General features: G+C 37.9%; 1 protein-coding gene across 1 annotated transcript in view; it reads right to left on the bottom strand.

Annotated features, from left to right (window-relative positions):
• Positions 1 to 16,629, bottom strand: part of Ppargc1a (PPARG coactivator 1 alpha) — a 131,153-nt gene that overhangs the window by 37,527 nt on the left and 76,997 nt on the right. Inside the window, exon 5 of the mRNA XM_052199701.1 lies at positions 407 to 601. Within this exon, the coding sequence (XP_052055661.1) occupies positions 407 to 601 (195 nt within the window). The remainder of the gene's footprint in view (positions 1 to 406; positions 602 to 16,629) is intronic.

Genomic DNA, 16,629 nt, shown 5'->3' with positions numbered 1-16,629 from the left:
GGTATGTTCATCTTAAATCTTAAATTGAAAAAATATCAAATAATTTTGATATAAGATTTTAAAAAACATCACAGGTGAATGTTTACTCTCTTTTTTCTAGACCTGTACTGCTGTACTGGAAGCTGTTCCCATAAACTTTAATAATTCTAATACATACAATCATATATACAAGAATGTTAAAAGATTGTTTTGTAAATAATTTTCATTACATCATTTAAAAATGTATTATTAACACTCTTAATTGAGAATTACAGAATGGGCAAATCTAGGAAGGGTTGTGTTTTTTTTTTTTTTTTTCACTTTGGTCTGAATTAAGAATCCAAACCTAACTGTTCCTACACCATATCCATGCATCGGTAGCCAGACCCAACCCTGACCACTGTTAAACAGTAGGAAGGGGTCTTACTAGAGACGGCTCTTCTGCCTCCTGAGGGGGCGGGGTGCCGTCAGGCATGGAGGAAGGACTGGCCTCGTTGTCAGTGGTCACGTCTCCATCTGTCAGTGCATCAAATGAGGGCAATCCGTCTTCATCCACAGGGAGACTGTCCAGTGTCTCTGTGAGGACCGCTAGCAAGTTTGCCTCATTCTCTTCATCTATCTTCTGCAGAAGCAGAAAAAAAAAGTACAGAAGACATGAGTGGGTTGACATGAGGAAGTAGACACCGTGATTGATCAGCAGAGGCTGAACATGTCCAGAAGGGTGAGGAAACTGTATGAGAAATCTTCAGTGCCCACAGCAGAACACAAAGGATGTGTCTTCCTCAAACTCTTAACTCACATTTAGTCTGAATCATATGATTACCAAATACATCTACTGATCTTGGAGCTGTCAGCTGTGACAATCTGCTAGGTCAATTCTTAATACTGTTGTATTATAGTCATTTTCATATCCTTATGCCTTCTGTTTCTAACTCAGGAAATCTCAAGGCTTGAGAGAATTTTAAGCATCATCTAATCTTCATATGCAGTCCCTGGATCTCCCACACTGTACGCCACTCCAAATATTTAGGTAACTTTGCAGTTGAACACCATTAGAAACTTGAACAGTATATACTAAGAAAATCTACACACTTTTGTGATTTCAATTATAATCTCATCACTGCGCACTCTCAAATCATTTATTTCTCTCCTTGTCATCTCTCCAAACTTAAGTCATAAATCTCTGCCTACTGGATACTTCTACCATATTATAGCAATCTTGTCTCCAAAACCTAAACTTGGGACCTTTCAGAGCAAAACTGATCTTTCTCTTAACTTCTTTAGCTTGACTATCAATTCTTCAGGTTTGTGCTCTGCAGTATCTGGGATCCATGCTCTGAAGTCAGTTGCTAAGGGGAAACTTTCCCTTGCAATACATCTCAACCAGACTCCTCTACAGTACCAGAGGTATAATACCAGCATGAAATGGTTTGTAGTAGGGGCTTTCACAGTGCGTTGTAACTCCTGCATGAACTCATCTTCATATATGCTCAACACAAAGTTAATCTTGAATTGTGTCTTTCACAGACATTACTGAATGTCTTAGTCTTTGGGGATGTCATCGTAAGGATTGAAAATAGAAAGAAAAAGGAGACTGAACCCTTATTATACTGGAAAGGAAAATAGTCTATAAACAAATTACATGAGATAATATTAGTTTAGGGTCTCTGTACAGACACTGGAATGTCAGTATATTAGTATGACAATGTGTTCTTGACTATTGTAATTAATCAGCCTGGGCACATGGAAGAAATGGGCAATGGCCAGTTGAATAATTCATTGATGGTATTTATTGGCTCCCACAAAGAAGGTGTACACCACTTTTCTTTCTGTTAGCATTCTACATTAATTGTCCAAGTTTCAAAGGGTCTTTCTTTTTTTTCTTTTTCTTTCTTTTTCTTTTTGTCAAGTTCTGCAATCTGTGACATTAACAATATGGGTAAATTTTCCCACATGATTCTATTACAAAATACATCTAAGTTGCTGGCATCTAATGAAGCTAGCAATACCCATACTTCCTTTCTCACTACCACTGAACTCTAGTTAATTGACCTGACAAAATTACAAGAATCACAGAAAAAGACAGCTAATCAGAAAATCAAATTGTATTACTAGAGAAATTAGGCAGGGCCTTATCACTTAGACATTCAATTTTCACAAGATAAAAAATATTTTCCCTTATTACTGATCACTTTCTGAAAGTCAAATGACAGACTTTGTTTTCTTTTGGATTCAAGAGGCGCAGAAGAGCCATTTTATTTTCTGTGGGTGTTAATATTTGCATGTGGCATGTCCCTACTGTCCCTGGATTTGAGACCATAGTCATGGACTTTGGGCACATTACAGTGTGACAAATGGATTGAATCTTAGCTTCGAATTAAGAAGAGAAATCCAACCAGAACTTCACAATCCCTTTCAAATGGCACATTTCCTTCCATCAGCTAAACATCCATCAAAATATAAAGTGCACTATAAAAACAAGCATCTGTCAGTCCACCCAGAGCCTCTATATCTTTCCATATACTCCCAATAATAAATATAGTGAAATGTTTTCCTATTCTCTGCCTTCTCACATAATCTAGCACCCAAAAATTCTGATGACTCCATCTTGAGTATCCCTAAATTCTACCTACCACATGGCAAAAATAAAAAAGAGATGCAAATCATAAACTTCTCAGTATGTATAACTTCTCAGTATATTCTCTTGTGTTTAAATAAAATATCCTACTAATTCTTATCAAACTAATGACATTTTCATTAGTATAAGTGACTATTTTCTAATAAAATAATCTTCAGAGACATCTCAAATACACATGCAGACGAAAGGTGCAAATGCATTTTCAGTAAACTAGGCTCTTCTCATGGGTCCCTATCTAACCCATTTTCAAGAAGATTCAGCTCGCTGAATTCAAAAAAGAACCCAAGAAAAATCGTTAAGAGTATTTACAAATAAATGAATAATTTTGTTTACCCTGATTTAAAATTTGTGTTTGGCTTGCCAGTGGTACTACAAGCTGCTATTTGCTTTCAATCACAGAATACAATAGCGCCTCGGCTCTGTCCCTTGTGTAAACAAACTCTGATAATTCCAATCAAGTCAAAATGACAGAGAGCACTTAAATGAACTAGTTTTCACGGATTTCTATAATAAGCACGAGTGAATGTATACCACACACAGTGGCAGAAATATTGGAGCTTGATAATGTCATAATTAATTTACAAGATCTGATTAAACCAGCAACTATTTTAATTCTCCTCTTTCCTGAAAGCACAACAGGGGAGGGCTTGCAAAAGGGAGGCTATCACAGAAAATTTGTAAGTGTGGCTGAGATGTGTGGGTGGAGGAGGCTACTACTATTCAACCAGTATATACCAGCAATTTTTATACTGTGTTCACTAAGAATACGCATTAGGTACGTTTACTATCGCTGTATGCTCCAAGACCATAATGGTTATGCTGAATTTTGGAAGAATGAATGTTATGATCCCAAACTGTTTTTTATTCATTATGAGAGCCTACTGATATGCCTCTGTGTCAAAGATTGACAAATATTCTTACATGCAAAGTTGAGTGGATGCTGTCCCTCACTGTGGCAATTTCAATTAGTTTTGTGTGAGTTTCAATAGTAATCGTTCCAGAGAAGCAATGGATGTGACAAAGAGGACTCTGTTAAACAATTAATGTCACTTTCCATTATTGCTCTGGTCCCAATTTACAGAGCAAATAAATCAAAGTCGCTGCAGATGGAGCACAGCGGCCTATGAGCACATGTCTGTCCATACGTACCAGAGAATGGCATTGCATGACTGAGCCTGGTGACATTGCAAGGTGACACAGCCTTGGCCTTTGCCCTGCTCTCCAGTCACTTGAAATTACAATTTCATAAAACAGAGTATTTCTTGACTCTAGCTAAAACAGTGGTTCTCAGCCTATGGATCTAGACCTCTTTGGGGATCGCATATCAGATAACCTGTATATCAGATATTTATAATTTCTAAGAATAGCAAACTTACTGTTATGAAGTAACAAGGAAATAATTTTCTGGTTGGTGTCCCCACAAAGAAGGGAACTGGACTAAATGGTTTCAGCATTAGGGAGGTTGAAAAATCACTGATCTAAAAGACTAAAGAGGAGAGAATGGAAAAATGAGAGCCATCAACACTAGTTGTGTGCAGATCACCAACTCCATTGGATTCCTTATAGCAGAAGACACAGGATAGTCTTGGTCAACCAGCGTCTCCATAGTTTCTCTGAAGCTGTCAATGGCATTTCTGGGGTTGGAGAGGGCAGGGGGAAGGGTTCAACCTTGCCTTCTTACACGGTACAATTCCTCTGCTATTTTTCTGATCTAAATAAAGGTCTGTGAGCCTGTAAAACTGCACTCTCCAAGGGCTCTCCAGGAAGAAAGGAGGCACAGCAACAAAACCTCACTCCAGGTGTAAAGAATTTCCAGTGACAGATGATACACTGGCTTTTACAGTGACAAGCCCAAATCTAGAGTCTGCAACAATTCCTAAGCCATGCCTTGTCATTAATAAATAATGGTTTTGAACAGCCAACAGAATCCAGAGACTCATCACTGCTCTTTGAGACTCCAGTGTCCTGAAATGACTTGTGCACTGAATGTGACATAATCCAAATGGCACAGTTGAAGAAAGGTAGACCATGTTTCTCTGGGTCCCTATGATCAGCCGAAGATTTAAATCTCAGACACCAGGACTGAACTGGGATGTCTTGCTTTGTGCATAGTAGCAAAAGGACCTTCCAACTGTTAAAGAAGAAAGACATGGTGGTTGGACACAGAGTGCATTCAGCTCATCCAGTCACATACCCTAGAGAGCAAATAAATCCTCCCAATCAAGGAGAAGATGAAGGACTCGGTTGCTAACCAACACCTGGAGGGAGAAACACAGAGGAAAACCGCATGTGGCATCCCAAAGGTTTCTAAATGCAGCCTATTATGGAAGGACGGTGCCCTGCTTATGATAGTAATTTTTTCTGCATCTTGTAGAATTGCAATTACACTCTGCATCCCCAGATTCTCACACTCGCTTGATCTCTGTTTGATAAAAATAGTTTAATAGCCATTTAATCACAGCTTCATTATCTTAGCTCTCTTAATGTGAATTAGGCCATGAGAATTCTGGCTTCCTCATTATTCAAATCATCAATAAGAAGGAAACCGGAGGGGGGGGTCTTCTTATCACTCATTAATCAATTTCAGTTTCTTAGGAACTGTTGACTCAAAGATCAATCTGTGTGAGAGGTCACTTAACCTTCCAGTGTCTCTGTTTTTTTTTTTCTATGCAAAGATTCAGGTTTTCTGCCTCATTCTTGCTATAGACCGCCTTTTTCTTCTTCAGAATTTATGATTAATAGGAGAAAAAGTGTCAATGCAACTTGAGAATTCTTCAAGCTGGTTCTCAGAAGCATTTACAGTATACACACCCATCATCTTGATTACCCACATTTGAATTTCTTCCTATGTGCACAATCTACCACTGGCTTTCCACTCTGGGCCAGCTTCCCCCAAGTACCCAGCATGCCCTAGGCCTCTTTCTTGCCCTATCCTGCTGATTTGGAAACAGCTAATGAAGATGAAATTAACTTCTACTTTAAGTGAGGCCTAATTAGGAAGGGAAATCTGCTAGAGTAACATCTGGTAGTGTATTCCAAAGCCAAGTATAAATGACATTTTTGGATTATCCACTATTTTGGATTATTCATTCTGCTACATCCTACCAAGAGTTCAAATAAGAAAATAGAGAAGTAACTTTTATGATGGATTCAAAAGCTCAAATCAGGAATCCAACTGACCACAGGCACCCTCCCCTGAATCTCTCTTCATGCACAGAGTTCTTACATGAATTGGTAGAGAACAACAATAACAACGACCAAGTCTGCATGTATGAATTTTGAATTTGATGCATAACATTCCAGAGTCTAATAGAAGCTTCATTCAAAGTAAAGAAAATTAAAATGTCTTGTTGTTGCTGGCTGCTGCTGCTGTTGTTGTATTATGAAATGAAATGAAAACCTAGATGAAGCTCCCCTGCCCCCATCTCCCTGTAGTAGTCAGTGCAGGCACCACTCCTTTCCGTGCTTGCTTGAGCTCCCAGAGGCCTCTTGGTGGGGAGGGGAGTGAGATGTGTTGACTGTCTTCAAACAACTCTTTTCTACCTGTTTTCTTTTTTCCCTGCTTGTACTGACATAATCCACTGTGATGTTTCTTCTTTTTCCAAGCAGGGACACCAACAGCTAGCCTGCCTCCTTTTTCTGATGATCAACAAGAAACAGGTAAGAGCTCCATGTAGCCCAAACGGGATCCTAGACCTTTCCGCATCATGCAAACAGAGTCCCTATAATACCCCACTTACTTCTGTTTACCGTATGGAATATAGAACTTAGAACAAGGAACTGACATTGAATGCAGAAAAAAAATGGGACATAAAAACCCCACAAGGCTATGCAAGTAACAGACAGTAATTTCAAATAGGCCTCTTTAGTTTACAGAATTCATTATGAAATACTTCAGTGTGTTTTCATATTTTATAGAGACACCAAGGGTTTGCATATTGCCATCTATCCTTAGAACCAACAACTTCCGCTGGGTGCTAAAGTGCTAAAATTTAAGGACCAAGAGAAAGAATACAAATTTTAAACTCATTGTCTGGGTACACATACAGACCATTTAATATACATTTATAATAACTCTCTTAGAATCCATGTAAATATATATATATATGTACATGTATATTAATGTACATATATGTATATATAAAACAAGTACACATTTCAAAAAAGTATCTAGTTTCATATATACATATGTATATATATATATATATATATATATAAATTCTCTAGTCTGTTCTTGCATAGTTACTTGTAGTTGACTAGATTACAATATAAAATCAGTACTTTATACTCTTTGTCTGGGTTATTCATTTCAATCAAGGATGCAATGCTCAAGAACTAAGGTTAATTCTTTCAAAGATGAAATAAAATGCAAGTGGAAATAAAATATAAGGAAATCTGAAGACTTTTTATTTCTGCATGGATATATTTAGATCTGTAGGAATCCATTTAACTCCCATGAATACATATGGCCCTATTTAAGCAAGCATAAAATTCATATTCACATCTGTACTTAGATTCCACACTAACTTATTAACTTATATCACAATATTCATGAGTTAATAAGCATGTAGGGAACATGTGGAATTCATTATTCTGAAGCCACTGGAGGAACCAAAGTGTAAATACCGAAGTTCAATAGAATGGTCGGTGTGGGCAGAATGAGTTACTTCAGCAGAGAAACAGAAAAGTGACACTTCCTGTCTGCTTCTCGCAGTAGGAGGAAGAAGGAACTGAGTGGTGGCACGAAGCTCAATACCCTGAAAAGAGCCAGCAAGGCATTGCTCTTGACCTTGGATGTAAATGAAGAGAAACATCATTGCAGAGAGTTCAATGACACCAGACAGCAGACTAAGAGAACAGATGCTCCCGTTCTCAGTGCTAGCAGCTGCACAGGCTCCAGTGAAGATACTCAAATCTGGATGCATGACACAATCAAGAATGACCATCCTCTGTTGTCAATGCCGAAGACTGAGTAACCGGGATGAAAATTGGCTAAAGTCTCACCCCTTTCCTTGCCAGTTCCTACCCAGGTCCCTTCAGATTTTCAAAAATAAAACCCAAAATCCAAAGGATTTGCATATTAGCTAGGTGTTCACCAGATGATTTATTATCCAGACTATGATGACCAGCCTCACAGGGTTGGCCCGCACCATTACAGTTTAAATGGGGCACGAGGTTATCCCTTTCTACAGTAGCTTCAACTCAGCAGCAACACCGCCCACCATTTACCTGCCTGAATTCTCCTCAGCTGGTCCACAAAGCACTAGGTATTCATTTGTGACATCTGTGCATTTGATGTTTCCTATCCTTATAAGGCTCTCCTGCTGGGTGGCCACATGTTCTACCCTCTTTCCCTTTATTCACTCAAATACACCCTCCCAGTGAGGACTTTCCAATACTCCAAGCCACTTTCTTGCCACCTTCCCTAGGTTATTATTCTTTTGCCACTTTTCTCTATAGCTCATCATGTATCTTAGTGACTTTGCCTGCTCATATTCTGTCTAAAACATCATCTCCGAATTTGATTAGTGTAAGGATAATTGGCATATAGGGCTGAGAGTGGATCTGAATGGTAGAGAGCTGAGCTAGTACGTAGGAGGCTGTGGGGTTTAGCATAGAAAATAAAAAGACACCAAGCATATTGGATATGGCTAATTTAAATGAATAAGAACTTTCTCAAAATACATTGTGACATTTCATTTTTCTTTTGTTTTTACTTTTCTCTGTAATTCCCACCTCCGCCCACCCCCAGCATATTTATCTTCTTAATAATGTTTATCTTCGACTATGATTTAAAATTAGTTTGCATTCATCTCACACATACCAGATGATAGTCCAGGCAAGCAGCCAATATAGTCTTGATGGGAAAGAAGGAACTAAGAACAGTTAGGAATCTAGAGGGGCTACTTTTGAAATTGCCCCCATGGACTCGGTATCCCTAGGAAAAAATTGTAATGACCCCTTTAAATATAATGATGAATCCATCTCAGCCCTGTTTGGGGGCAGAAACTGGAACAAATCACCAAGCAGCCAATTTGCAAACATCTTAGAAGAAACAGAATGGTTTTATGAAGAGAAAAATCATGCCATCTAAACTTATAATCTACCCCCTTTGGAATCCCAGGTGACCAGAAGAGAATAAAATATTGATACAGTCTATCAGCATCACCTGTATCCCTGCATGACAGGTTCTTCTCTGTATATTCATCTTATCCAGGGACTTTAAATTGGTGTTCTGTGGAACAGTGGTCATTAGTATAGTCACTGTAAGAAATCAATAGCGAATATCAATTTGGTGTATGTTACGCCACTATGTCACTGGATTTAAAGGCTTGTGTCTTTTAGAAAGCAACAATTCCAGTGAATTATTTAGGTTAACAGAGGAGACATTGCCACTGGAGACATTAACCACACAAAAGAGTCACTTTTGGTTTGTCTCCGGATTAAAAAACAAAATCAAAAACTGAAAAGTGAGGGAGAGAGGGTATGAACCTGGAGACACAAACATTTCAGTTTTCTCAATCCTCTTTGATTAAACCAAAATAAAAAAAATAATCTGTTGCTAAAAGTATTTATAAGATACTGATCATTGTCTTACAGCTAAATTTTTTCTGTTCATTTAGTGTTATAATTCTCTTGGTAGATGCTACTTTAATTTAAAGCATCAAGAAAGAACAGCTTATTTTTAAATATAGTACTTTTATTTTATTTATTATTTTATTTACTAAAAATAGTACTATATTTTTAAATATAGTACTTTTATAATCCTCTTAGAATTTCATCTCTGTATGCATCATGTTTTGATCATACCCATCCTCAAACCTTCTGTTACACTTTATCTTGCTTCCCCCAAGTCACTTTCCCAACTTCGTGGCCTCTTCTTGTTTCTTTGTAAATAACTCAGAGTCCAATTTGTGGCTGGCTGTATGTGCATAGATGTAAAGACTTACAATGGAGCATGGGCAACCTACCAGGGGTCACACCCCCAAAGAAACCCAACTGGAGAAACACCAACTTCCAATGGATCCCCATCTAGGAGTACAAACGTGTGTATCCCTCCTCCATCCATTTGGGAATGCTGGCTGACTTGACCTTGTGTAGGTCTTGTGTTGGCAACTATAGTTAGAGCAGCTGATTTTACTCAATGCGTCCTATGTATCTAATGCTGAGTTAATTAGCATATGTGCACTATTTCACTTAAATTATCCATTTAACACTGTTGTTAGTCTAAAATCATGTGCCTAATGAGAGGCAGAGTTGGATAGCAAGCTAAATGTATTTGGTAAGATATGGCTCTCATGGTCTGTACTGAAATTTTATGGAAGAGAAAATTGTATTAGGAATAGGGGTTTCATTTGTGCTATTCTAATCTATCTTCATATCAGAAGGCATATCTATCCTTACCAACAGATGAAAAACCAAGATGTCTGTGCACTTCTACTCCAGGAAGCATGCCATCTTCTGTGTGGAAAGAGGGGATCACTTTAAAATCGCTTCTCACTGTTTTTGCTGGCTCACATTACTTCATAATCTGTCTTTACTCCCAGTGACTGTGATTGGTTCTTCTGCTAGAGCATTCTTCCCCTTTCCTTCATTTGTTCCTGCTACCCCCGTATCAAAGCTGACCTTAGACATTCTTTCCTCTGTAAGGCAGTTTTACACAAACCCAGATTTTCTAGACCTCTCAAAGTTCCCAGCTTCTTTATTTGAGTAACAAGTGCCCTAAGAACAGAAATGTGGACTTCTGAAGCCCACCACGGATCACTAAATCCAGATCTCTAGATCAACGTCAGCAGGATAATAGCATTGAAAATAATGAGTGGGAAAAACCTATGTGGATAAGGATTCAACAATTACAGAACAACAAAAGAGAAATCAAGTAACTTAACCAGTCATTTTTAATGGCTTCCACAATACTAGGATGTAACAACAGTAGCAAGAGCACAATGTTAAGTCAGGCAATGCAATTACATGGGAGAAGCGTTGAACAAACTGCTCCAAGATCCATTCCCAACTGATCTAAGTCTGCATAGGAGTGAGAAAGAGAAATAGAGAGGGAGCAAGAAAAGGAGAAAGAGGAAGGGAGGAAGGAAGGGAAAGGAGCGCAGTCGAAGTAATAAGCGGTAATAAATTTTTAAACCCTAAGATGAGAACTTCAATGAATAAAAAATTAACTTTATAAAGTTTGCACTTCAACCAGCAATCACCCATGAGCCGTAATCAGTCGGGACATCAGCACCAGATCTTCAGATAGAAGGTGGCTGTAAATAACCTACATGGCTTTCTTGTGTCAAATTAGAAGGCTATATGAATCAAGGACAGAGATTTTTGTCCGTTTTCAGAGTGACGATGTAAGCAAACTTTATTCTATATATGATAGTACATTTTCTTCCTAAAAAAAAAAAATGCTTAGACAGCATCATCAAAAAGGTCAGTGTTACTTGTTCACAAAGACTGAGCACCACAGGATATGTGTGAGATTATGCAGCTGCAGATCCCGGCACCTGGATCTATGTGGCATTTCAGGTTGGGTACACTGAGAAGCACACAGTGTCACATGATCTGATTACTGTGCTATACCAGCAATAGCACAGAATGAACGAAAATTGTCTCGGGGTAGCTGCAAGCTATTCAGAGGCAAGCCTGTCCTCTGTGGGGCCATCTGGGGTAAAGGAAATCAAAGTGTGCTTCCTGGTAATCCTCTGTGCTGTCCCTGGCCTTTCCCCAAGAGAGCAGAAACCATTAGAGCTGAGATTGGATCTGAGACTCCTTGAGCAACTTTCCTACCCCACTAAAGTGCTCTGCACAGACGAGCGGGTTGTCGATAAATAGTTGCCAAATAAATACAATATGAGAGCTTCATTTTCTCAATGATTTCACATCTAACAATTCTACATGCCGTTTACTTTCCGAAGCTTCTGAATAAGTTTGCAATCTCCTAGGATTCAGATATTGAGCTTCCCTTTAATGCCACACTTAGTGCACCTTTCATGAAGAATCTTTAAACACTTTCCACTGAGTTAGTTCTAAATGCAGCCTCCTTTGTGGTTCCTGGTGATCTGTATGCATACGCAGGGAGCATGCATAGCGAGGTAGCACCAGGTGCCCTTTAGACAAAGTGGCCTGTAACATCCATAACATTTTTTTTTCAGTGAGTTGCTATCAGGGTCTTAAAAAGCACATCCCCCTGTAGTAGCATGGGAAATAACAAGAGTGGACCAGACCAGTCTGGATAAGAATTTAGAGTTACAAAACAACAAAAGGAGATATTAGGTAATTTAACCCACTTATCCTTTGGTGATTCCCATAATACCAGGATGAAGTAACAGAAAAGCAATAGATAGGGAGACTGAGGAGTCAAATCATGCAATACTGTTACAAGGAATTGAGAAGAACAATGTTTAAAATGCTGAGCAAACTTCTTTAAGATCAACTCTCAACTGATGTATATCTGCATTTGTTCTAATCGAGGCCAGTATGATGGTTAGTTTTGCCAATCAACCCTGTTGCTTCCCAGAAGAATAAAAAAAAAAGTAACATTGAAGAAGTATCTATTTCTTGTAGTGCTATTTTCCTTCTTTAAGACTCAACATCTTTCAAAATATCGTGGATGGAAAAAATCTCAATATATTGACTTCAAAAGAAATAGTAGAGCATAATTACCAAAATTATGCATCTAAATCTGTGTTTTCCTATAGACAATATGCACTTGAGAGCTAGCCATTGTGATTTGCACCTCAAACTGATTCTGAACAACATTAACAATTACTGATCAAGACTTCACTATGTTCCAGGCAGTCTTGATACTGGGAATATTAGCAATAAACAAAATAAATAAAGCCTTTTCCCTCAGAGAGCTTATTTTGAGCAAGAAAGGAGACCAGTGACTGACAACATAAGTTACTATAAACATGATAAACAACTGTGAAGAATAAAAGAATAGCTAAAGCAATATGAATGCTACTCACAGTTAAGAAAAGCCAAACATATTTAAAAATCAGATTTAATTATAAAAGCAAAGCGTGAACAGTTTTCTTAGGAAAGACTTCACACTGAGATAGCTTAGAAGCACTTAAAGTGGAAATATAATTGGTACTACAAGGACTTGGCTCACAGAACAGTTTGCTACTATCTTTTCTATGAAATGAAAGGTAGCTGGAGAGCTGTAATTTTCAATACTGGCTGTTCAATAGAATCAGGTATGTGCTTTAAAAATATTTATGCTTTAGCCTTATTCCAGAGCAATTAAATCAGTACCTTTGCAAATGGGAGTTAGTAATTTTAAAGCTTCCCAGGTGGAATTCTAACAGGAGCCAGGACTAAGAATCACTCCTACAAAAGACCAAATGGCAGTGCCTTTGGAGAAAGTGGGAAATGAGTGCTCCCAACATGAGCTCAAGCAAACAAAGCTTGCCAATAGATAAGGTCCACCCGTCCTGCTTCAGGATGCCCGGAAACCTTCCCATGCCTAAGGAATACAGATCCTACAACATATCCTGGAGCCTGTATGAGTAGAGCTCTCATTTACCTGCCCCAATCTTATTTCAAGACCTACAATTCCTTTAAGTAGATCAGACCTCTGGTGTTGGATAGGGGTACCCACCAACCAGGACCTTTTACTGCTAATGTCAAACTAAATGGCTTGTAAAAAAAAAAAAAAAAGAAAGAAACGACAATGAAACCATCAAGAAAAACAAACAAAACAAAACAAAAATAACATCAGGTCTCATAGACGAGACAGTCTACTTAAGTTGAGGGAAAAACTAAAAGGACACCCAGGAGAATCTGTATAAGAAGTATTTTTACAACCACAAATGTGATGGCATGCATTTCAGGTTAAATTGTTCAAAATATTTACTGAATTTGGATTATACTTAGAGTTGGACTGAATTTATTTCCTGCTCATAAAACTTTGTGACAGCAAGTGGAAAATAACAGCCAGTGTGAAAACAGTCATAGAAGGTGTATGAGGCTCTAGCTCTGGCTCAGTAGGGTCCCCACAGTACCTGTCTCTAACCTGCTCTGAATCCTCAGCAACCCGGTTGGGAGCAATAATGACAGGCAAACTTCCCAACACTGTTGGGACAGTGCCAGCCAGAAGCTGTAATCTGCTCACTCAGGACTCAAAGATCTGATGCTATCAGCTAGACTTGGCTGGCTCCAGGGTGGATCCTTTTGCCTCAAGGCACAGTGTGAAAACATCAGGCTTTAGCAATTAATAGCAAAATAGTTAGATGCCACTAAAGCATCAATTGCTGCTCAATTTGACCCTGGACCACTATTCAATATTCTCCAAACATTAACCCAAGGCCTCTCGTTTCAATGCTCTCCTCGTCGATATCATGTCCACTGTGAATAATTACAAGACATAGATTACAAATCCTACAGGATTTTGCCTTAGAAGAATGAGATTAAGTTCTAATTTTATCATGCAGAAGCTTGTGTCGTTTGGAAAGTCAGTTGGGGCTACTGAACTTGGCACTGTCAGCTGGAGATAGTTGCTTGGTGATAGTATGTGATGTTATACACAAAATGTGCCATAGACCTCCATAGAAATATTTCCTACTCTGAAGAATTTTCAAAATGTTACATCATCAACAAAGAACAAACATTCCAAAGAAACTGCTGAAAGCGACACTGCATAAAGACTTCATCTATTGCCAAATTGTGCCACAGCTGAATCTTTATCAGTGTGGTTGAATCCAGAGAAAAATAGGCCCACAGATACTGCCTTCAGTTCAGAATACCCCATCTAGGTAAAACTATTATTTTTTAAAACAAAGCAGAAACCAATGTTTCATAGGAAATATAGCAGAAATCAATATGTATGAAAAGTTGTTTTTGAGGGTGATAGAGGAAGAAATATAGTAATTTGTCTTATTTAAGAATATGACTAGGGGACATAGTCTTCAATAAATATGGTAGATATTTTACTTAAATTCCCTAATAAAAGGTTTATTGTATAGACATACACTGTATACAGTGTATAGTATACACCATCATACTTAAATATTAAATATATAGAGATATTTTATCTCAATCAAAATAGAAGGGCCACAGTATATAGAAAAGCTGATCCAAGGTTTATGTCCTATTTTATTTGCCCAACTCTTCTTTCATCCACTTGGCTGAGGAAATGCCTTTGGAAGGTAGGTATCTCAAGCAAGTAGGGGAGAAAAGGTAAACTTGAAAAACATTATCACCAACTTTACAGTGAAACATTATCTTAGCCTACATTCATTCATTCATTCATTCATTCATGCATTCACAATCAAATAAAATTACATGTTTAATTAAGATCAAAGCAGGCTAAGTAATGATAATATGGAGGAAAAGAAAAAGAAAAATTACAAAAAAAAACATAGAATAGACAGATACCTGAGGTTATTCTCACTTCTAGTTGAAGATGAAGTACTCTTTCCATAGTCTACTGTTCTTTAGGGCTGTGGACTTTGGGAAATAATTACTGCCATTAAAATATGAATTAAAGTTTTAATCACTATCCAGGACTTTTTATAGCTCTTTATTCTTAACACTATCAACGTTCTCTTTGTTAGCCATAGTGATAATAAAGTATAAAAGGAGCACCCAGATTCATCTTTGAGCTTTTGGTACAGTCATCAGAGTCATTTCCCATGGAGGTCAAGTAGAATCAGTCACCATTTACAAGAATCCTGATTTTCAGAAATAATCCATACATGCAAGGTACAAGATGCCATCAAGATACAGCCACCTGATATATGACAGCTCATACAGGGTCTACGTGCTCATTAATAATACCTTAATCTTCAAAACTAAAATCTGTTCTCTCAAGATAAAGACAAAAGACCTTGTGACATGTGATAAGATTATTGTTCTACACTACTGCTATTTCCTTCCATCTACACAATAATCCCTTTGATAAGCATTATTGTGCTATTCTACAAACAGGGCAGAGCCTTGAAGAGATTAAGGCTTCAACACAGGTGACATACCAAACACAGGACAGAGTGGGAGTTAGAGCAGAGTCTTATTTTCTTGACTGAGCTTAACCTTTTCTGAGCATTTTTCTATGGAGGGAATTTAAATCTCTTCCTGCTTCAAAAACTAAAAAAAAAAAAAAAAAAAAAAAAAAAAAAAAAAAAAAAATTACACTTAATTGTTCATTTTATTTTCAAGATGTCTTTGGGGGGAAAATACGGCTCACTGAATATTCTAGAAAAAGAAAACTCGCATGTTTCATTGCTTCTAATGAGTTGTTGCAGTTCAGAAGTTTCATTACATTCTGACAATTAAGTTGCTAATAAACTGAGGAGCCACTAATTGACTTATCCATCTCACAAACTCAAGATCCGGCAACCTAGAACACAGTTTCCATCACTGGGCCCCAAATCACTCAGCATTTTGCAATCAACTTTGTGATTCAATTTGCTTTGGGTAATTTACACATTGTTCTTATACTTGACATGAAGTCCTGATTGGGAACACACATGGCCACAGTCAGATCCTCATTAGTAACATGTTGTCCTGCTGCAGACGGTATCAGCAGAACGAGTGACTCAAGAGTGCTATGTTGGAATTCACACAATGGCTGAGGACCCAATATCAAAAAAAAAAAAAAAAGTATGGTAATTGGAACCAAAGAATCTTAGGGAATGCAGTCAATTTCACAGAGTCCCAAAAGGTCACTCTATTCAATTTATACTAGAGGCTCTGCACAATATTGAAAATAAAAATGAGAAAGCAAATAATCTGATCAGTTGTCCAGGATTTAATAATTTACTGACTATATAAGGCAAACCACTGATTGCCAAATGAATGTGATGCCTGTGCGATGCATTATGTTTAGCTCATCAGGTTCTCATTCAGAAGTTAGCGCTTTGGATACATTGCTAAATATGTCACCATTACCATATTAACTGCTCTGTTTAGCTTCAGTGAGAGCAAACCTTTATGAGGTTGTTGTTCCTTGGTTCCACTGATGCTGCTGAAGGCTCCCTGAAAGCCTGCTGTCTGATCAAACTGTTGCTCTA

Source organism: Apodemus sylvaticus, chromosome 11 (assembly GCF_947179515.1).
Source record: "Apodemus sylvaticus chromosome 11, mApoSyl1.1, whole genome shotgun sequence".
Taxonomy (NCBI): domain Eukaryota; kingdom Metazoa; phylum Chordata; class Mammalia; order Rodentia; family Muridae; genus Apodemus; species Apodemus sylvaticus.
The sequence above is the reverse complement of the archived record's forward strand: the minus strand, read 5'-3'. Positions and strand labels throughout refer to the sequence as shown.